The sequence below is a fragment of the Bombina bombina genome, chromosome 6, assembly GCF_027579735.1.
Source record: "Bombina bombina isolate aBomBom1 chromosome 6, aBomBom1.pri, whole genome shotgun sequence".
NCBI lineage: Eukaryota > Metazoa > Chordata > Amphibia > Anura > Bombinatoridae > Bombina > Bombina bombina.
This window is the reverse complement of record NC_069504.1, coordinates 654,729,844-654,753,049: the sequence shown is the minus strand read 5'-3', so window position 1 is coordinate 654,753,049 and position 23,206 is coordinate 654,729,844. Positions and strand designations below refer to the sequence as shown.

The following is a 23,206-nucleotide window of genomic DNA, read 5'->3' as shown; positions in this document are numbered from 1 at the left end:
ATTTAGAGGCTACTAAAGATTTCAGACAAACATCTTCCTTGTTTGTTGTTTATTCTGGTAAAAGGAGAGGTCAAAAAGCGACTTCTACCTCTCTTTCCTTTTGGCTTAAAAGCATTATCCGATTGGCTTATGAGACTGCCGGACGGCAGCCTCCTGATAGAATCACAGCTCACTCCACTAGGGCTGTGGCTTCCACATGGGCCTTCAAGAACGAGGCTTCTGTTGACCAGATATGTAAGGCAGCGACTTGGTCTTCACTGCACACTTTTGCCAAATTTTACAAATTTTATACTTTTGCTTCTTCGGAGGCTATTTTTGGGAGAAAGGTTTTGCAAGCCGTGGTGCCTTCCATTTAGGTGACCTGATTTGCTCCCTCCCTTCATCCGTGTCCTAAAGCTTTGGTATTGGTTCCCACAAGTAAGGATGACGCCGTGGACCGGACACACCTATGTTGGAGAAAACAGAATTTATGCTTACCTGATAAATTACTTTCTCCAACGGTGTGTCCGGTCCACGGCCCGCCCTGGTTTTTTAATCAGGTCTGATGAATTATTTTCTCTAACTACAGTCACCACGGTATCATATGGTTTCTCCTATATATATTTCCTCCTGTCCGTCGGTCGAATGACTGGGGTGGGCGGAGCCTAGGAGGGATCATGTGACCAGCTTTGCTGGGACTCTTTGCCATTTCCTGTTGGGGAAGAGAATATCCCACAAGTAAGGATGACGCCGTTGGAGAAAGTAATTTATCAGGTAAGCATAAATTCTGTTTTTTTGAAAGCATCAGACTCCACCAGCTTGTATGGTAAAAGCTGGCGGGCTAAGAGTTCAGACAAGCCAGCTGTCAGACGCCGGGCAAGAGGGTGACTTTGAGAAATTGGCTTCTTACGCTCAAACATGTCCTTGACAGACACCTGACTGTGGGCAGATGACCAGGAACTGCTACGTAAGAGAGACTGAGTGGAGGATGGTTGAGAGGGGGCAAGGAGGACAGCACTGGTTGACGTGGCTGAAGATGCTGGAGCAGGAGGAGGAGGGCGGCTTTCACTTTGTGTGCTGCTTCTACTCATGTGTTCTTCCCATCGGCCTTTGTGATGGGAGACCATGTGCCTTTGCAAAGCAGTTGTACCTAGGTGGCTGTTGGACTTCCCACGACTCAGTTTCTTTTGGCACAGGTTGCAAATGGCATCGCTGTTGTCAGAGGCAGACACACAAAAAAAATGCCACACTGCTGAGCTCTGCGATGATGGCATTCTGGTGGTGGCAACAGCATGCGTTGATGGGCGGCGGCGGGCTGTCTGGCTGACCCCTGGTGACGATGCATGCTGTCTGACTGTGCCACTAGCTCCTTGAGACGACCTTCCAAATCGTCTCCTCCTCCTCCTCCTCTCTGTCTCCCCATCTGAACTTTCCCCCTCTTCTTCTTCTCTTCTAGCAGGCACCCACGTGACATCCACCGACACATCATCATCAACCGCTTCACTTGTATCTGAAACATCAAGAAAGGAAGCAGCAGCGGCTACAACATCATCATCATCATCACACCGTACCTCCATGTCGGTAATGCTGCCTGACTGAGACTGATCACTATTATCTACATCCTCTGTCAATGATGGTTGCGCATCACTCATTTCTTCAAAATGATGTGTCAATAACTCCTGTGACAGATCAAGTGAAGCGGCTGTGGTGCTAGTGTTGGTGGTGGCGACAGGCGGCGGAGTGTCACTGGTCAGTTGAGACCTGCCCAAAGCACAGCTGGACTTAGATGGTGCGTCAAGGTTAGGAGGACTAGCAGCGGAAGCTGAAGAAGATTGGGTTTCCTGTGTTAGCCATTCAACTAGGTCCTCCTCAGAAGTTTTTGCATCCCCCCTGGCACCCGGCGTCTGAACAATGTGCATATTTGTAGGGTCTAAAGGAATTACAGCACCACGACCACGGAACCTGCGGGGTGGCCTGCCTCTGCCTGTCATTTTTTTTTTAAATGGACACTAACAATACTATTACACCAATTGAGTGGTGGCACTGTGAAAGTGGGCACAGTATACGCTGTGAGACTGACAACAACAAAAAAGACAGATGTTTTAAAAATCACAAATTGTTAATTTTTTGAAATATTACTAGTACTGTGGCAACAAATATGATTGTTTGGCACTATTTGGCAAATGAGCCTGTCTGGCACACACGCTGGGAGAAAGGAAACTGCAATTCAATGGCACTAGGAGACTGAAGAATCACAGTCAAAACAGTTATGATTAACAAAAATTCCAATCCTGTTACAATAAATATGAGTGGTGGCACTAATTGGCTAGTTGGGACTGGCACACAGGCAGGCAGGCAGGCAGGAGGAAAATGCAATTCAAGGGCACTAGTAGACTGCAGATTGACAGTCAAAACAGTGTTGATTGACAAATTTTGCAATACTGTTAAAAGAAATATGATTGCTAGCACTAATTGGATAGTTGGGCCTGGCACACAGGCTGGCAGGCAGTAGAAAAGTGCAATTCAATGGCACAAGCAAAATGAGGATTAAGATCAACAATCAAGATTTTTTTTATTTTAATTAGTAACTATACTGTGACAACAATTAGGATTGGTGTAAATAGTTGGCAAGACGGCCTGGCACAAAAGGATGGCAGGCAGGAGGGAGATGCAATTCAAGGACACTAGGAGACTGATTACTGACAGTCTAAACAGTGATGATTGACAATTTTTGCAATACTGTTAAAAGAAATATGATTGCTGACAACAATTGGCTAGGTGGGCCTGGCTCACAGCAGGCTGCAAGGCAGGAGGAAAGTGCTATTCAATGGCACCAGCAAACTGACGATTCAAATCACAGCAACTATTACCAAAAATTTTAATTTTTAATTATTAGAATACTGTCACAACAAATATGATTGGTGTAAATATTTTTTAAGTAGGCCTGGCACACAGGCTTGGAAGGCTGTAGAAAAGTGCAATTCAAAGGCACGAGCAAACTGAGGGTTAAGATCATCAACAATAAAGATTTTTTTAATTTTAATTAGTAACTATACTGTGACAAAAAATTAGGATCGGTGTAAATAGTTGGCAAGACGGCCTGGCACAAAAGGATGGCAGGCAGGAGGGAGATGCAATTCAAGGACACTAGGAGACTGATTACTGACAGTCTAAACAGTGATGATTGACAATTTTTGCAATACTGTTAACAGAAATATGATTGCTGACAACAATTGGCTAGGTGGGCCTGGCTCACAGCAGGCTGCATGGCAGGAGGAAAGTGCTATTTAATGGCACCAGCAAACTGAGGATTCAAATCACAGCAACTATTACCAAAAATTTAAATTTTTAATTATTAGAATACTGTCACAACAAATATGATTGGTGTAAATATTTTTTAAGTAGGCCTGGCACACAGGCTTGGAAGGCTGTAGAAAAGTGAAATTCAAAAGCACGAGCAAACTGAGGATTAAGATCATCAACAATAAAGATTTTTTTAATTTTAATTAGTAACTATACTGTGACAAAAAATTTGGATTGGTGTAAATAGTTGGCAAGACGGCCTGGCACAAAAGGATGGCAGGCAGGAGGGAGATGCAATTCAAGGAAACTAGGAGACTGATTACTGACAGTCTAAACAGTGATGATTGACAATTTTTGCAATACTGTTAACAGAAATATGATTGCTGACAACAATTGGCTAGGTGGGCCTGGCTCACAGCAGGCTGCAAGGCAGGAGGAAAGTGCTATTCAATGGCACCAGCAAACTGACGATTCAAATCACAGCAACTATTACCAAAAATTTAAATTTTTAATTATTAGAATACTGTCACAACAAATATGATTGGTGTAAATATTTTTTAAGTAGGCCTGGCACACAGGCTTGGAAGGCTGTAGAAAAGTGCAATTCAAAGGCACGAGCAAACTGAGGGTTAAGATCATCAACAATAAAGATTTTTTTAATTGTAATTAGTAACTATACTGTGACAAAAAATTTGGATTGGTGTAAATAGTTGGCAAGACGGCCTGGCACAAAAGGATGGCAGGCAGGAGGGAGATGCAATTCAAGGAAACTAGGAGACTGATTACTGACAGTCTAAACAGTGATGATTGACAATTTTTGAAATACTGTTAACAGAAATATGATTGCTGACAACAATTGGCTAGGTAGGCCTGGCTCACAGCAGGCTGCAAGGCAGGAGGAAAGTGCTATTCAATGGCACCAGCAAACTGACGATTCAAATCACAGCAACTATTACCAAAAATTTTAATTTTTAATTATTAGAATACTGTCACAACAAATATGATTGGTGTAAATATTTTTTAAGTAGGCCTGGCACACAGGCTTGGAAGGCTGTAGAAAAGTGCAATTCAAAGGCACAAGCAAACTGAGGGTTAAGATCATCAACAATAAAGATTTTTTTAATTTTAATTAGTAACTATACTGTGACAAAAAATTAGGATCGGTGTAAATAGTTGGCAAGACGGCCTGGCACAAAAGGATGGCAGGCAGGAGGGAGATGCAATTCAAGGACACTAGGAGACTGATTACTGACAGTCTAAACAGTGATGATTGACAATTTTTGCAATACTGTTAACAGAAATATGATTGCTGACAACAATTGGCTAGGTGGGCCTGGCTCACAGCAGGCTGCAAGGCAGGAGGAAAGTGCTATTCAATGGCACCAGCAAACTGACGATTCAAATCACAGCAACTATTACCAAAAATTTTAATTTTTAATTATTAGAATACTGTCACAACAAATATGATTGGTGTAAATATTTTTTAAGTAGGCCTGGCACACAGGCTTGGAAGGCTATAGAAAAGTGCAATTCAAAGGCACGAGCAAACTGAGGGTTAAGATCAACACTAAAAAAAATTTTTATTTAAATTAATAACTATACTGTCTGACTGTGACAACAATTATGATTGGTGTAAATAGTTGGCTAGACGGCCTGGCACAAAAGGCTGGCAGTGGCAGGCAGGAGGTAAATGAAATTCAATGGCCCTAGGAGACTGAATATTTGCAGTCCAAAAAATTATGCTTTTTTTTTTTTTTATTACTGTTACAAGAATTGTGATTGGTGCCACTAATTGGCTACTTGGGCCTGGCAGACAGGCTGGCAGATATGAGTCGTGGATGGTAGGTAGGGCAGTAATTTAACACATTATGCTGTGTAAGTGACAAAAACACAGGACTGATAGAAAATTAAGTTACATTACACTAGCAAAATATTTTAAAATTTTAGATTTTAATATTAAAATTATGTTAAGAAGTGCAATGCACATATGACTCTATGAGTGGTCGCACTGGCTGGCTGCTACGTAGGGCAGCAATTATAACAACAGTATGCTGTGTAAGTCAGATAGACAGTTAGACACAGGCCTGATAGAAAATACAATTAGATTACACTAGCATAATGATTTAAAGACTTTTTTTTTGAAATTTTAAGAAAAAGGTTAAGCACATACATATGAGTCGTGGCTGATAGCCTTGGAAGGGAAGCTATTAAAAACAGTAGGCTATGTATGTCGGATACACACACGCCTGATAGAAAATACTATTAGATTACACTATAAAAATGATTGAAATTATTTTTTGGGGGGGAAATTAAAAAAAGGTTAAACACATATGAGTCGTGGCTCATAGACTAGGGAGGGCAGCAAGTAAACACAGTAGGCTCTCTATGTCAGCAAAACACACAGGCCGGATAGAAAATTAGATTTGATTACACTAGCAAACAAATTTAAACTTTTTTTTTTTATATATTAAAATTAAGGTGAAAGAAAAATAGATATGAGTGCTGGGTGGCTGCCTGGCACAGACCAATTAACCAAAAGACTGGAAAAAAAAGAGGTATATTAATGCTGAGTGAGCCTGACAGACACAGGCATGATAGTAAATGTAATTAGATTACACTAGAAAAATATTTTTTTGTGTTTTTTTTTTTTAAATTAAAAATAATGTTATAAACGGATATTAACACTGCTGGCTGCTGGCTGGCACAGAGCAATGAACCAGAGTATATGCTGTGTGACACTGGCCTGATAGAAAATGAAAAAAAATTACACTAGAAAAATAATTATATTTTTGGGTTAGTTAAATTTAAACTAATGTTGTTAGGGAGATATCAGTGGTGGCAGTAGTCACAGCATATGCTGTGAGCCTTAAACACACAGCTGAAAGCCAGGCAAATGCTAATAAAAAAAAAAACGGCACGAAATATAGCCCTAAAAAGGACTTTTTGGGGTGCTGTGCTTGCAGCAGAGATGAGTGGAGTCCTTCTGGACTGTAAATACACTAGCCTAGCTATGTTTTTCCTATTAATGTCAGGAGCAAAAACATAACACGTCCTCTCATTAAAAAAGCAAGGTCGTTATGAGTCTAAAATGGCGGATTCCGAGTAGCTGGGAGTGTCTGTGAGGGAGTGTCTGATGTTGATTGGCTCTAATGTGTCAGGCGGCTGTGACATAAAGGGTCAAAGTTTCCACAATGATGACACATAGGGGCGGATCGAACATCGCCATGTGTTCGCCCACAAACGCGAACGCGAACAACCTATGTTCGCTGTGAACCGTTCGCGGGCGAACAGTTCGGGACATCACTAGTTGTAACTAAGATCCATTGCTGTTCTCACATATGTCTGAGGAGAGAGGTAACTTCAGAGGGAGAATGGCGTGCAGTTTACTCTGCTATGAGGTATGTGCAGTTATAATTTTTTCTAGGATTGGAAATGCTAGAAAATGCTGCTGATACCTGATAAATGTAAGTTAAGCCTGAATACAGTGATTTAATAACGACTGGTATCATGCTTACTCTCAGGGGTAATACCCTTATAGATATGCTATATAAAACGTTTGCTGGCATGTTTAATCGTTTTTTATATATGCTTGGTGATAAAACTTTATTGGGGCCTAATTTTTTCCACATGGCTGGCTTTATTTTTGCCTAGAAACAGTTTCCTGAGGCTTTCCACTGTTGTAATATGAGTGGGAGGGGCCTATTTTAGAGCTTTTTTGCGCAGTTAAAATTACAGACTGAGACATCCAGTTTTCCTCAGAAGTTCCCTGAATGCTACAGGACATCTCTAAAGGGTCTAAAATCGTTTATTGGTGAAGGTAGGAGCCACAGTAGAGCTGTGGCAGTTTGTTGTGACTGTTAAAAAACGTCTATGTCGTTTTTTTGATCTGTTTTTTGAACTAAGGGGTTAATCATCCATTTGCAAGTGGGTGCATTGCTCTGTTAGCCTATTACATACACTGTAAAAATTTCGTTTGTGTAACTGCCTTTTTTCACTGTTTTTCAAATTTTGACAACATTTGTTTCTCTTAAAGGCACAGTACAGTTTTTTATATTTGCTTGTTAACTTGAATTAAAGTGTTTTCCAAGCTTGCTAGTCTCATTGCTAGTCTGTATAAACATGTCTGACAAAGAGGAAACTCCTTGTTCATTATGTTTAAAAGCCATGGTGGAACCCCCTCTTAGAATGTGTACCAATTGTACTGACTTCACTCTAAGCAATAAAGATCATATTCTGTCTTTAAAAAATTTATCACCAGAGGAATCTAACGAGGGGGAAGTTATGCCGACTAACTCTCCCCACGTGTCAGATCCTTTGACTCCAGCTCAAGGGACTCACGCTGAAATGGCGCCAAGTACATCTAGGGCACCCATAGCGTTTACTTTACAAGACATGGCGGCAGTCATGGAAAATACACTTTCAGCAGTATTAGCCAGACTACCTAAGTTTAGAGGTAAGCGAGATAGCTCTGGGGTTAGACGAAATGCAGAGCATACTGACGCTTTAAGAACCATGTCTGATACTGCCTCACAATATGCTGAAGCTGAGGAAGGAGAACTTCAGTCTGTGGGTGATGTTTCTGACTCAGGAAGGATACCTGATTCTGATATTTCTACATTTAAATTTAAGCTTGAACACCTCTGCGTGTTACTTAAGGAGGTTTTAGCTGCTCTGAATGACTGTGACACAATTGCAGTGCCAGAGAAATTGTGTAGACTGGATAAATACTATGCAGTGCCGGTGTGTACTGATGTTTTTCCAATACCTAAAAGGTTTACAGAAATTATTACTAAGGAATGGGATAGACCAGGTGTGCCGTTCTCTCCCCCTCCTATTTTTAGAAAAATGTTTCCTATAGACGCCACCACACGGGACTTATGGCAGACAGTCCCTAAGGTGGAGGGAGCAGTTTCTACTTTAGCAAAGCGTACTACTATCCCTGTCGAGGACAGTTGTGCTTTTTCAGATCCAATGGATAAAAAATTAGAAGGTTACCTTAAGAAAATATTTAGTCAACAAGGTTTTATCCTACAGCCCCCTGCATGCATTGCCCCTGTCACTGCTGCTGCAGCGTTCTGGTTTGAGTCTCTGGAAGAGGCCTTATAGGTAGCGACTCCATTGGATGACATACTTGGTAAACTTAGGGCACTTAAGCTAGCCAATTCTTTTGTTTCTGATGCCATTGTTCATTTGACTAAACTAACGGCTAAGAATTCTGGTTTTGCTATACAGGTGCGCAGGGCGCTATGGCTTAAATCATGGTCAGCTGACGTGACTTCAAAATCTAAGCTGCTTAACATTCCCTTCAAGGGGCAGACCTTATTCGGGCCTGGTTTGAAGGAGATTATTGCTGATATCACTGGAGGAAAAGGTCATGCCCTTCCTCAGGACAGGTCCAAATCCAGGGCCAAACAGTCTAATTTTCGTGCCTTTCGAAACTTCAAGGCAGGTGCGGCATCAACCTCCTCTAATGCAAGACAAGAGTGAACTGTTGTTCAGTCCAAGGCGGTCTGGAGGCCAAACCAGACCTGGAACAAAGGTAAGCAGGCTAAAAAACCTGCTGCTGCCTCTAAGACAGCATGAAGGAACTGCCCCCTATCCGGTAACGGATCTAGTGGGGGGCAGACTTTCTCTCTTCGCCCAGGCGTGGGCAAGAGATGTTCAGGATCCCTGGGCGTTGGAAATTATATCCCAGGGATATCTTCTGGACTTCAAAGCTTTTCCCCCAAAAGGGAGATTTCACCTTTCACAATTATCTGTAAACCAGATAAAGAGAGAGGCATTCTTACACTGTGTACGAGACCTCCTAGTTATGGGAGTGATCCATCCAGTTCCAAAGGAGGAACAAGGACAGGGTTTTTACTCAAATCTGTTTGTGGTTCCCAAAAAAGAGGGAACCTTCAGACCAATTTTGGATCTAAAGATCTTAAACAAATTCCTCAGAGTTCCATCATTCAAGATGGAAACTATTCGTACCATCCTGCCTATGATCCAGGAGGGTCAATATATGACTACAGTGGATCTAAAGGATGCTTACCTTCACATTCCGATACACAAAGATCATCATCGGTTTCTCAGGTTTGCCTTTCTGGACAGGCATTACCAGTTTGTAGCTCTTCCTTTTGGATTAGCTACAGCCCCAAGAATCTTCACAAAGGTTCTAGGGTCGCTTCTGGTGGTCCTAAGGCCGCGGGGCATTTCGGTGGCCCCTTATTTGGATGACATCCTGATACAGGCGTCAAACTTCCAGATTGTCAAGTCTCATACGGACATAGTACTGGCATTTCTGAGGTCGCATGGGTGGAAAGTGAACGAGGAAAAGAGTTCTCTATCCCCACTCACAAGAGTTTCCTTCCTAGGGACTCTAATAGATTCTATAGAAATGAAAATTTACCTGACGGAGTCCAGGTTATCAAAGCTTCTAAATTCCTGCCGTATTCTTCATTCCATTCCACGCCCTTCGGTGGCTCAGTGCATGGAAGTAATCGGCTTAATGGTAGCGGCAATGGACATAGTGCCGTTTGCACGCTTACATCTCAGACCGCTGCAACTATGCATGCTCAGTCAGTGGAACGGGGATTACACAGATTTGTCCCCTCTACTAAATCTGGATCAAGAGACCAGGGATTCTCTTCTCTGGTGCTTATCTCGGGTCCATCTGTCCAAAGGTATGACCTTTCGAAGGCCAGATTGGACAATTGTGATGACAGATGCCAGCCTTCTAGGTTGGGGTGCAGTCTGGAACTCCCTGAAGGCTCAGGGATCGTGGACTCAGGAGGAGTCACTCCTTCCAATAAATATTCTGGAATTGAGAGCGATATTCAATGCTCTTCAAGCTTGGCCTCAGTTAGCAACTCTGAGGTTCATCAGATTTCAGTCGGACAACATCACGACTGTGGCTTACATCAACCATCAAGGGGGAACAAGAAGTTCCCTAGCGATGTTAGAAGTCTCAAAGATAATTCGCTGGGTGGAGATTCACTCTTGCCACCTATCAGCTATCCATATCCCAGGTGTAGAGAACTGGGAGGCGGATTTTCTAAGTCGACAGACTTTTCATCCGGGGGAGTGGGAACTCCATCCGGAGGTGTTTGCACAAGTGGTTCATCGCTGGGGCAAACCAGAGTTGGATCTCATGGCGTCTCAACAGAACGCCAAGCTTCCTTGTTACGGATCCAGGTCCAGGGACCCCAAGGCGACGCTGATAGATGCTCTAGCAGCGCCCTGGTCTTTCAACCTGGCTTATGTGTTTCCACCGTTTCCTCTGCTCCCTCGACTGATTGCCAAGATCAAGCAGGAGAGAACATCGGTGATTTTAATAGCACCTGCGTGGCCACGCATGACCTGGTATGCAGATCTAGTGGACATGTCATCCTTTCCACCATGGACTCTGCCTCTGAGACAGGACCTTCTACTTCAGGGTCCTTTCCACCATCCAAATCTAATTTCTCTGAGACTGACTGCATGGAGATTGAACGCCTGATTTTAACAAAGCGTGGTTTCTCCGAGTCAGTCATTGATACCTTGATACAGGCACGAAAGCCTGTCACCAGGAAAATTTATCATAAAACATGGCGTAAATATCTTTATTGGTGTGAATCCAAGGGTTACTCATGGAGTAAAGTCAGGATTCCCAGGATATTATCCTTTCTCCAAGATGGTTTGGAAAAAGGATTGTCAGCTAGTTCCTTAAAGGGACAGATTTCTGCTCTGTCTATTCTTTTGCACAAGCGTCTGGCAGATGTTCCAGACGTTCAGGCATTTTGCCAGGCTTTAGTTAGAATCAAGCCTGTGTTTAGACCGGTTGCTCCGCCATGGAGCTTAAATTTGGTTCTTAAGGTTCTTCAAGGTTCCATTTGAACCTCTTCATTCCATAGATATCAAACTTTTATCTTGGAAAGTTATTTTTTTGGTAGCTATTTCCTCGGCTCGTAGAGTCTCAGAGTTATCTGCCTTACAATGTGATTCTCCTTATCTGATTTTCCATACGGATAAGGTTGTCCTGCGTACCAAACCTGGGTTTTTACCTAAGGTGGTATCTAACAAGAATATCAATCAAGAGATTGTTGTTCCATCCTTGTGTCCTAATCCTTCTTCAAAGAAGGAACATCTATTACACAATCTAGACGTGGTTCGTGCTTTAAAGTTTTACTTACAAGCTACTAAAGATTTTCGACAAACATCTGCTTTGTTTGTTGTTTACTCTGGACAGAGGAGAGGTCAAAAGGCTTCGGCATCCTCTTTCTTTTTGGCTAAGAAGGATAATACGCTTAGCCTATGAGACTGCTGGACAGCAGCCCCCTGAAAGGATTACAGCTCAGGCATCTGTTGAACAGATTTGCAAGGCGGCGACTTGGTCTTCGCTTCATACTTTTTCAAAATTCTACAAATTTGATACTTTTGCTTCTTCGGAGGCTATTTTTGGGAGAAAGGTTTTACAGGCAGTGGTACCTTCCGTTTAAGTACCTGCCTTGTCCCTCCCTTCATCCGTGTACTTTAGCTTTGGTATTGGTATCCCACAAGTAATGGATGATCCGTGGACTGGATACACCTTACAAGAGAAAACACAATTTATGCTTACCTGATAAATTTATTTCTCTTGTGGTGTATCCAGTCCACGGCCCGCCCTGTCATTTTAAGGCAGGTAATTTTTAAGTTTAAACTACAGTCACCACTGCACCCAATGGTTTCTTCTTTCTCTGCTTGTTTTCGGTCGAATGACTGGATATGGTAGTGAGGGGAGGAGCTATATAACAGCTCTGCTGTGGGTGTCCTCTTGCAACTTCCTTTTGGGAATGAGAATATCCCACAAGTAATGGATGATCCGTGGACTGGATACACCACAAGAGAAATAAATTTATCAGGTAAGCATAAATTGTGTTTTTCATATGAAAACTAGGGCAGAAATATGCAAGAAAAAGAGGGAGGGTACAAATTAGGCAAGAGCTCCTATTTTAGGAATGTTCTACAAATTGCTTTAATATTGGGAGCATTTTTGCTGAGATTATCTGGTATTATGTGCTGATGCATTCAGCCAAAAGGCAGACAGCACAGTTAGTCCAATCAGGGAAGAGGGGGTACCATTGCAGCTTTGTCAGAGGAAGAACTTTTTAACATTTAACACTAAGACTGTATGATGGACTGAGGAGGTGGTGAACTTAAGCTACTTCTATCGGGTTTATATGTTTGTTTATCTGGCACTGATACTAGCCAATAACTCACCAGCCCCTGACTGCACATCACTGCAGTACATAGAGGATTATTAGTCCTTTGCCGTTATTTCAGAGAGGTAGAAACTACCAGTTTGTTTTCCAGCTTTTGTGTTTACTGTGTATCTTTTTGTTTAATTTGATTACAGGAGAACACTGAGCTGTTTGCACAACAGAGAACACAAGTTTCCATCATGGGCTTTGGGGCAGATTTTAGCGGTCCTGACGGGTACAATGCATTGCTGCGTCTGCAAGATTCAGAGCTAAAACTCATGGAAACCATGAAAAAGTGGCTGATTCAGCGGGTAAAGAGTGATAAAGAATACTCATCAATGCTGCATCAGATGTTCACACATGTGGAAAAGGTAGAAAATTCACCACAGCTTGGACTGAACGATTTGTCAAGCCAGCTCAATCAGGTAACAATATTATACTAAGGAGTACTTAAAATAAAATGTTCTAAGGATGTCAGTCATAAACCTTTTGTTTCCTCTGTTTATAATTTTTCAATACAAAAATGTCCAGGAGAGGAATTATATACTGTGTATATTTATACAGGGAGTGCAGAATTATTAGGCAAGTTGTATTTTTGAGGATTAATTTTATTATTGAACAACAACCATGTTCTCAATGAACCCAAAAAACTCATTAATATCAAAGCTGAATAGTTTTGGAAGTAGTTTTTAGTTTGTTTTTAGTTATAGCTATTTTAGGGGGATATCTGTGTGTGCAGGTGACTATTACTGTGCATAATTATTAGGCAACTTAACAAAAAACAAATATATACCCATTTCAATTATTTATTTTTACCAGTGAAACCAATATAACATCTCAACATTCACAAATATACATTTCTGACATTCAAAAACAAAACAAAAACAAATCAGTGACCAATATAGCCACCTTTATTTGCAAGGACACTCAAAAGCCTGCCATCCATGGATTCTGTCAGTGTTTTGATCTGTTCACCATCAACATTGCATGCAGCAGCAACCACAGCCTCCCAGACACTGTTCAGAGAGGTGTACTGTTTTCCCTCCTTGTAAATCTCACATTTGATGATGGACCACAGGTTCTCAATGGGGTTCAGATCAGGTGAACAAGGAGGCCATGTCATTAGATTTTCTTCTTTTATACCCTTTCTTGCCAGCCACGCTGTGGAGTACTTGGACGCGTGTGATGGAGCATTGTCCTGCATGAAAATCATGTTTTTCTTGAAGGATGCAGACTTCTTCCTGTACCACTGCTTGAAGAAGGTGTCTTCCAGAAACTGGTAGTAGGACTGGGAGTTGAGCTTGACTCCATCCTCAACCCGAAAAGGCCCCACAAGCTCATCTTTGATGATACCAGCCCAAACCAGTACTCCACCTCCACCTTGCTGGCGTCTGAGTCGGACTGGAGCTCTCTGCCCTTTACCAATCCAGCCACGGGCCCATCCATCTGGCCCATCAAGACTCACTCTCATTTCATCAGTCCATAAAACCTTAGAAAAATCAGTCTTGAGATATTTCTTGGCCCAGTCTTGACGTTTCAGCTTGTGTGTCTTGTTCAGTGGTGGTCGTCTTTCAGCCTTTCTTACCTTGGCCATGTCTCTGAGTATTGCACACCTTGTGCTTTTGGGCACTCCAGTGATGTTGCAGCTCTGAAATATGGCCAAACTGGTGGCAAGTGGCATCTTGGCAGCTGCACGCTTGACTTTTCTCAGTTCATGGGCAGTTATTTTGCGCCTTGGTTTTTCCACACGCTTCTTGAGACCCTGTTGACTATTTTGAATGAAACGCTTGATTGTTCGATGATCACGCTTAAGAAGCTTTGCAATTTTAAGAGTGCTGCATCCCTCTGCAAGATATCTCACTATTTCTGACTTTTCTGAGCCTGTCAAGTCCTTCTTTTGACCCATTTTGCCGAAGGAAAGGAAGTTGCCTAATAATTATGCACACCTGATATAGGGTGTTGATGTCATTAGACCACACCCCTTCTCATTACAGAGATGCACATCACCTAATATGCTTAATTGGTAGTAGGCTTTCGAGCCTATACAGCTTGGAGTAAGACAACATGCATAAAGAGGATGATGTGGTCAAAATACTCATTTGCCTAATAATTCTGCACTCCCTGTATAGTTGTAGGGAATTATACGACAGTGACATTCAGGAATATGTTTCATTAGCTAAATAATACACTTTGCTACTGGTAGAGCTGTGAATTTCCATTAATATGTTTTGAAAAAGCTGTAGGGAAAGTTCCCTACTATGGGCCATATTACGAGTGGAGTGCAAACATCTGCGTGCAAGTGATATCGGGTTTTCACGATCATTTGCGCGCAGATTAAATTTGCGATTCACACTAGATTGATTACCGCATCCTTAGAGCTGTGATTAACTGTTTTGCGAAACCAAAAATTTGCACAAAACACATCAAAAATACGTTACAGGGTACAGTTAAACTTATTATAACACAATCTAATAACAACTATTCAAAAACAATATTGCACACAAAAGTTATAAAAGCTCAAAGTTTTGAGATCTCAGGTGTTAGGGAAAAATGATATTGTGATATATACATATACGTGTCTAAATATATGTATGTATATATGTGTATATATATATATATATATTTATTTATACAATCGTATGCAAAAGTTTAGGCACCCCTGACAATTTCCATGATTTTCATTTCTAAATAAGTGGGTGTTTGGATCAGCAATTTCATTTTGATCTATCAAATAACTGAAGGACACAGTAATATTTTAGTAGTGAAATTAGGTTTATTGGATTAACAGAAAATGTGCAATATGCATCAAAACAAAATTAGACAGGTGCATAAATTTGGGCATCCCAACAGAAATATTGCATCAATATTTAGTAGGGCCTCCTTTAGCAGAAATAACAGCCTCTAGATGCTTCCTATAGCCTGTAATGAGTGTCTGGATTCTGGATGAAGGTATTTTGGACCATTCCTCCTTGCAAAACATCTCCAGTTCAGTTAGGTTTGATGGTTGCCGAGCATGGACAGCCCGCTTCAAATCACCCCACAGATTTTTAATGATATTCAAGTCTGGGGACTTAGATGGCCATTCCAGAACATTGTACTTGTTCCACTGCATAAATGCCAGAGAAGATTTTGAGCAGTGTTTTGGGTCATTGTCTTGTTGAAATATCGAGCCCCAGTGTAACTTCAACTTTTTGACTGTTCATCAACATTATTCTCAAAAATCTGCTGATAATGAGTGGAATCTATGCGACCCTCAACTTTAACAAGAATCCCAGTACCAGCACTGGCCACACAGACCCACAGCATGATGGAACATCCACCAAATGTTACTGTGGCTAGCAAGTGTTTGTCTTGGAACTCTGTGTTCTTTTGCCGCAATGCATAACGCCCCTTGTTATGACCAACTAACTCATCATTTGTTTCATCAGTCCAAAATTAAGCTGACTTGTCCAAATGTGCGTTTGCATACCTCAAACGACTCTGTTTGTGGCAAGGGTGCCCAAATGTATGCACCTGTCTAATTTCGTTTTGATGCATATTGCACATATTCTGTTAATCCAATAAAACTCATTTCACTACTGAAATATTACTGTGTCCTTCAGTTATTTGATAGCTCAAAATGAAATTGCTGATCCAAACACCCAAATATTTATAAATGAAAATCATGGAAATTGTCACGGGTGCATATATATACTGTATATATATAATATATATATATATATATATATGTATGAGAAAAAGATGTGATACCCGCGCTGTATTAGTTCTATTAAGTGACCTATAAATATAAATGTATGTATAAATACATAAATAAATCCCTTATAATATAACGGAAATAAATACAAATATATATGCGTAATAGCACAAGTCCACAGATTTATTTAGATGTTCAGAAAGGCTGCTGAAAAAGGATTTGTGGAGACTCCCAGCTTGTCTCCACAGCTAGAAAGAAAATCAGGTAAAAAGAGTTTATATTCTGCGCCTTTCTTCTGCGGAGTATACAGTTGTGGGGCAAAAAACAGCCCCTATAACTAAGCACTTACTTCAGGCAACCTCAATCCGTATGAGGTAAGTGATCACCAGAGTATAGATGTTGTTCCAGGATCAATGTAGGTTGTCATCCGTAAGCTGATTAACTGATGTAGAAGTAACAATATATCCAATGTGCTATGAAAAACCGGGTTGAGTGCAGAATCTTCGCCACCCAGTCAGATGTATTTGTCACGCAATATTGCATATAGTGTAGTTACCGGTGCTGGGATCCCAGATAGAGCAGGCTCTGCTCAGAGGAGACACGCTGTTATGCAGTCTGCAGGTCTGGTTGTGATCCAGGCTTTGAGAAAGGTGTGTCAGAGAAAGACAGAGCGGAACACAGCTGATTGCAGCTACTGAGTAAATGAAATTCCAGAATGCTCAGAAAATGAGCAGGCAAGTCTTGTACTTCAGTTAATACAAATGAATAGGCTTTAGGTGCTGTATTCCAGAGAAGTGAACACATGCCACAATAACAAGCCTTGTTATTGTGGCATGTGTTCACTTCTCTGGAATACAGCACCTAAAGCCTATTCATTTGTATTAACTGAAGTACAAGACTTGCCTGCTCATTTTCTGAGCATTCTGGAATTTCATTTACTCAGTAGCTGCAATCAGCTGTGTTCCGCTCTGTCTTTCTCTGACACACCTTTCTCAAAGCCTGGATCACAACCAGACCTGCAGACTGCATAACAGCGTGTCTCCTCTGAGCAGAGCCTGCTCTATCTGGGATCCCAGCACCGGTAACTACACTATATGCAATATTGCGTGACAAATACATCTGACTGGGTGGCGAAGATTCTGCACTCAACCCGGTTTTTCATAGCACATTGGATATATTGTTACTTCTACATCAGTTAATCAGCTTACGGATGACAACCTACATTGATCCTGGAACAACATCTATACTCTGGTGATCACTTACCTCATACGGATTGAGGTTGCCTGAAGTAAGTGCTTAGTTATAGGGGCTGTTTTTTGCCCCACAACTGTATACTCCGCAGAAGAAAGGCGCAGAATATAAACTCTTTTTACCTAATATATACATATATGTGTTAAGGTGTATATATGTATGTGTTAAGGTGTATATATGTTTGTATATGTGTATTTATGTATTTACAGATATATATACACATATAAACACATAAATACATATGTACACACATATAGACATATATGTATATATATATATATATATATATACATATATATATATATATATATATATATGTGTGTAACCATTTGCAGCTAAGTAGATGAAAACATCAAAAAACATATTTTTGCGATATTCATATTTAATAAAGTGTTATACTGTGTGTTTACTATAAATATTTCACATTCCAATGTTCTGCACATAGCAGAATATGTTCTAAGTATTTATAAATAGATATTCCTATATATATGTATATATCTATACCTATATATAATCGTGTGTATATATATATATATATATATATATATATACTGTATATATATATATATATATATATATATATATATATATTGTACCAAAATACCATCAGATATATATATATATATATATATATATATATATATATATAAATATGTATTTATGAATAAAAAGAATATATTCTGCTATGTGCAGAACATTGGAATGTAAGATATTCATATTTTCTTTTTGGGTTAGTGCACATGAGAATATGTGATTAGGCTTGTGCAAGAGTGGGGTGTTTTTTTTCCAAATTTTTTCTCCTTTGACTTCTATGGGGGAAATATGTGAACATGCACACAATATTGTAAGTTTGCTTTTTTGCGTGCGTTGGGTTATTGCAACAACCTTTTATTTTCAACTCGTAATACCAGCGCAACCCGAGGCACACAAAAAGGTTACTTCTAGCGCAATTAGTGCTATAGCAAAAGTGCTAAATAGAGCTCCACATGTAATCTAGCCCTATGTATGGGGTAGTATAGATGTGCAACAACTTCAGAGATACAGGCACGGATGAATAAGAGGTGAAATTAAAGCTCAGTTTATTTAAACAGAAGCATCAAATAAAACATAGGGTGAAGAGACTAGGTCTTACGTGTTTCGGCTATGCCTTACTCATAGACCCTAGTCCTTCACTCTCAATTAATCCATTTATAGGCAAAATCCTCTTAACTCCACCTCCCCACACAGTATAGATGTGTACACATATTTCCAAGTGTGGTCTTGCCCTTATGTTTACAAATTATGACACTGGTCATAGTGCTTTTATCCTAACTTTATAACTGGACTATAAATTATGTCCTATATAACTTTATCAACACCTCAATGGCTCAGTCTGTCAGAAGGTTGGTGTGCAATGTTAACCCACCATGTGTCAGACACAAATGATATTTTTTTTTAAAATTAGACATTTTTAATAAAGATATTTACTTATAGGCGAAGATAATGTTAAAAACATAGTGTGTTTTTTAAGAGGGAGAAAACAGATCATGAATCCTTAAAGGGACAATCTTATGTAAAAAGAAAATGATCTTTTTTCTTGCACATGAGTGAAACGCATAGTTAAAGAACACTCACACTGCTGCTGATAAGAATAACCCTGAAAAATCATAAGTAATCATACATTAATATGGCAAGGTGTTTTTTATCATTAATTAAAAAAGAAAACAAAAAACAAAATGTATGCTTACCTGATAAATTTCTTTCTTTCCGGATATGGTGAGTCCACGAGATCAATTACTGTTGGGAATATCACTCCTGGTCAGCAGGAGGAGGCAAAGAGCACCACAGCAAAGCTGTTAAGTATCACTCCCCCTCCCACAATCCCCAGTCATTCGACCGAAGGATAATGGAGCAAAGAAATAACACAAAGTTGTCAGTATATGACTGGGTTATAGTACAATTTATTTAATAAGTATTCTTTAAAACAAACCCCCAATAAAATGCATATACGAAACAATTAAAAATTAATATTTTATTCCTAAATTCTTTATATTAGTTAAAATTATAAACACATTGAATTATATTTATAGGAACCAGATTATGAATCAAACTATACAAGCTTAAACTGTTACAATATTCTTTACAAAGCAAGTAGTATGGGCCACTAACTTTCAGACCAGTACAACTAAACTACTTAGCCTACAATTTATCCTATATAACTCTAATTTAAAACATCAGAAATTATATATATTATTTGTGCAAACAACCAATTCCTATGCCAATTTATCTGAGCTGAAATAAATTCTTAATTATGTACACTTAAGACAAATTCTAAAATATATTTATATGGCTGCAATTATAAATGACTTGGCAAACAAAAGACTAGTTTTAAACTACACAGGATTATGAATGCAAGCTAAAATACAAAGTGCCCTTTTAAAATTACTAACTTCAATTAGACTGTAGCAACAATGAATGTATTTCTATATACTTTACCCAAATAAGCAAATCAATTCTTCCAGGGTTCCTCTGATAAATCCAATTTCACCTTATAAATTAAAGAGATAATTTTTGCAAGATGGATAAAAATTAGGCCCAGATTGCTTTATAATAGACTGGATCCCAAGGCAACAGTTTGTCGGTCCAAATTTAGCAGCAGAGTCCTTTTTTTCTCTTGCCTGGGGTTAAATCACACAATGTAATCCCACCCCTTTTTATTCTAATCATCAGTGAAATTAGGATGATAGGCCCTTCGGAAGCTTGTCCCTGATTGGTTATTTGGGAGACACCTCCCTGATTGGCTACTGGGAAATTTCATTTTCAACTGCCAAATGCCTTTTGGCTGTAATACTGGATTTAAGCCATCAGGGGCACCAAAGACAAACATTTTAATGCAAATATTGCTAACAGTAAATACAGTTCATATATATTTTTATTCAATATACCATATTTTCTAGTATCAACAAGTCACATGTTCCATGTGTATTGGACCATGTCATACTATTCATCCTGATTATTTTAATATGAAACATCAGTATTTTATTTCTAACATCATACTGGTATTATCTTAAAATGCATTTAAAGTTGCATTTGATTATTTTTTATATCCATATAAAAACACAGCATATTTCACATTCAGTACACCTCTTTCTGATTGCATACAACATATGACACAATTTATGGGACAACCATACGTGTATTTGTCAGATGCCTGAAAAATAAAAAGAATAGGTTGTTAATTCTTAAAATAAATTGGACATTTTAAATTAACCGTACAGCTACTTATTAAACTCAGCATATATACATCCCAATTAGTCCCTTAGATATCTGGAAGACAGAAAAAAACAAAAATATCTTATATTTTTTAAAGTGGGATTATTACAATTGTTATTTAATCCATTACAATCTGAATTGCATTTCCCTAGATCCATATATAGACATTTAATACAGTCTGAGGTATATTTTACTTGAAATTTAAAATTAAGTTGTTATTTAAAATGAATTTGAGAGTTACAATGCAAGACATGTGTCTCTGTTAGCTAATCTTCATCTAGACATAACGTTTAGAATACGTGGATTCAACACAACAGGGGCAATCAACTCTTGCATACACTTAAGCCATGTCTGTTTATTTACAGGGGTCTGATAAGTTTATTACCCATCTTGGGCAGGAAATCAACTTTAAACATAGCAGCCACATGGTGAACATTTCTTTGAAATAACTGCCTGAACTAATTAGACCAGAGGGGGGTCTGTTGTAGTTACAGTCTCACAAATAAATGAATCATTTGCTGTAGACAACCATACATATATTAAATAATATATATATTATATAAGCAAGTTCCATTGGCAGTGGCAAAAGGTGAACTCATCAGAACCAAAAGAAATTGTACGGAAGAGAGTACCTATCAGGCACAGAGCAGAGATCTTGAGAAGAGACTTCTGCAAAGGGGCTACCCGAAATATACTATTAAGCAAGCAAAGTCACAGGTGGACAGATTGGATAGGAAAGCACTTTTACAGGGATCAGTAAGGCCCTCCAATCCTTCTACTCAGGAAGGTAAAGTTACATTTGTTACAGATTATAGCACAGAATATAAGGATATCTGTGGTATAATAAACAAACATTTTCACTTACTTAAAGCCAATGATAGGCTTGTAAGTAGTGTGGACAAGGGCCTCAGGTGCTCTTATCGCAGAAGCAAAACCATAGGAAACTATTTGGCACCTTCTGAGTTACCAAGGGTATCAGTCACAGAAGAAAGTTCTTGGATAAGACATAAGGGGATGTACAGGTGTGGTAGAGTCAGATGTAAGCCATGTGATAAAGTTATTATCTTGAACGAATTTCGTTCAGAAGCCACAGGTGAAGTGTTCAAAATAACCTCCTGCCTAAACTGTACATCCTCTTACGTCATATATGTTCTGTCATGCGTGGAATGCAAGTTGCAATACGTAGGACTCACCTCAACTGAGGTGAATGTCTGAATAAGAAACCATCTGTCCACAATTAAAATGGGAGAGGCGACTACCCCTTTGGTTAGGCATTTCAAAGATTCACACAATAAAAGCAGTACCACCCTGAGATGGCAAGCTATTGAGAAAATCAAAACCCCTTTAAGAGGTGGGGACAGGAATCTCATCTTAGGAAAAAGAGAGATGTATTGGATTTTTAGGCTCCAAACAAGAGTACCAAGGGGCCTGAACTCCGAATATGATCTTATAAACTATTGGCAATAATATACAAACAAATAGCATCTTCTAATCATATCTCTATACTGTTTTTTACTCAAAAATTAAGTTCTTTAAATCATTGAGTACAAGTATTGACTGTTAGATAGAGCAATTAGATAAATGTAGAATGAATACACTCCTCTATGCTTAACCAGCAAGTATAGCTTACATTAGAGAGGGAAAAAGAAGTGTCTCTGTTCTGTATTAATACAATAATAATATATAGAAAGTACAACAATGTACAATAGTCACCAGTCAAGTGATAATTGTTAGAGGTCACTAAGGTAGCCAGGTAATAGCTCCATACATACAGAAGAGATAGACTACAGGTTTGGCATTCAAAATGTAAATGAAAAATGATAAATAAAAATAAAAATAAAAGTACATTAAACAGAATGGATTGAAATAATGTAAAATAAAACATTCAAACATTCTACAATTCATAACTGATAGCTATACAATATAATAAGTCATGGTCCCCCTCTCTTCCCCCACATATACCCAACATCAAATGTTCTTTTTCATCAATAGATAGCAGTTAGTCAGCAGCATATAGCAATCAGGCAGGGAAAGGGTTAACATAGCACCCTAGTTCTAACATTGAAAATGTGTAATTGTTTTTAACCAATCACAAACAACATTGTCTCTTAAATGGTCAGCACTGATTGACTCAATCAAGCTATGATTACGGCATTCAGCCGAAACATGTCAGCTTGAGTACACAGTGCTCTATGTTCTTTTGCTGTACAGGACCCCTCCAGGGATTTTTAATGGATTTGAAATAAAGACTTTTTAAATTTATCCATTCTGACCTGAGGATCGAGTTTTTCTTCATTCTTATATATATATTGTGACCTGGGGTCTTGGAAACACACAGTCATCAAAGCTGGAAACACCACACAAGGTTGTAGCTTTATAAAATACAGTCTAAACAGGCAAAATAAACATAAACAAAACAAAAGAGGCTTGCTCCACTGAGCACTTACTAACAAGTACAACTGTCTGCACTAAGTAGCTTTTCACAAAAGTAATATTGCACAGACCTTTCAAACTTTGTCCTTTA

At 39.3% G+C, this 23,206-nt stretch overlaps 1 protein-coding gene across 1 annotated transcript in view; it reads left to right on the top strand.

Moving 5' to 3' along the window:
- The window catches only part of FES (FES proto-oncogene, tyrosine kinase), a 433,101-nt gene that overhangs the window by 110,199 nt on the left and 299,696 nt on the right, over positions 1-23,206 (top strand). Inside the window, exon 2 of the mRNA XM_053717717.1 lies at positions 12,641-12,910. Coding sequence (XP_053573692.1) covers positions 12,686-12,910 — 225 coding nt within the window. The 5' untranslated portion in view covers positions 12,641-12,685. The remainder of the gene's footprint in view (positions 1-12,640; positions 12,911-23,206) is intronic.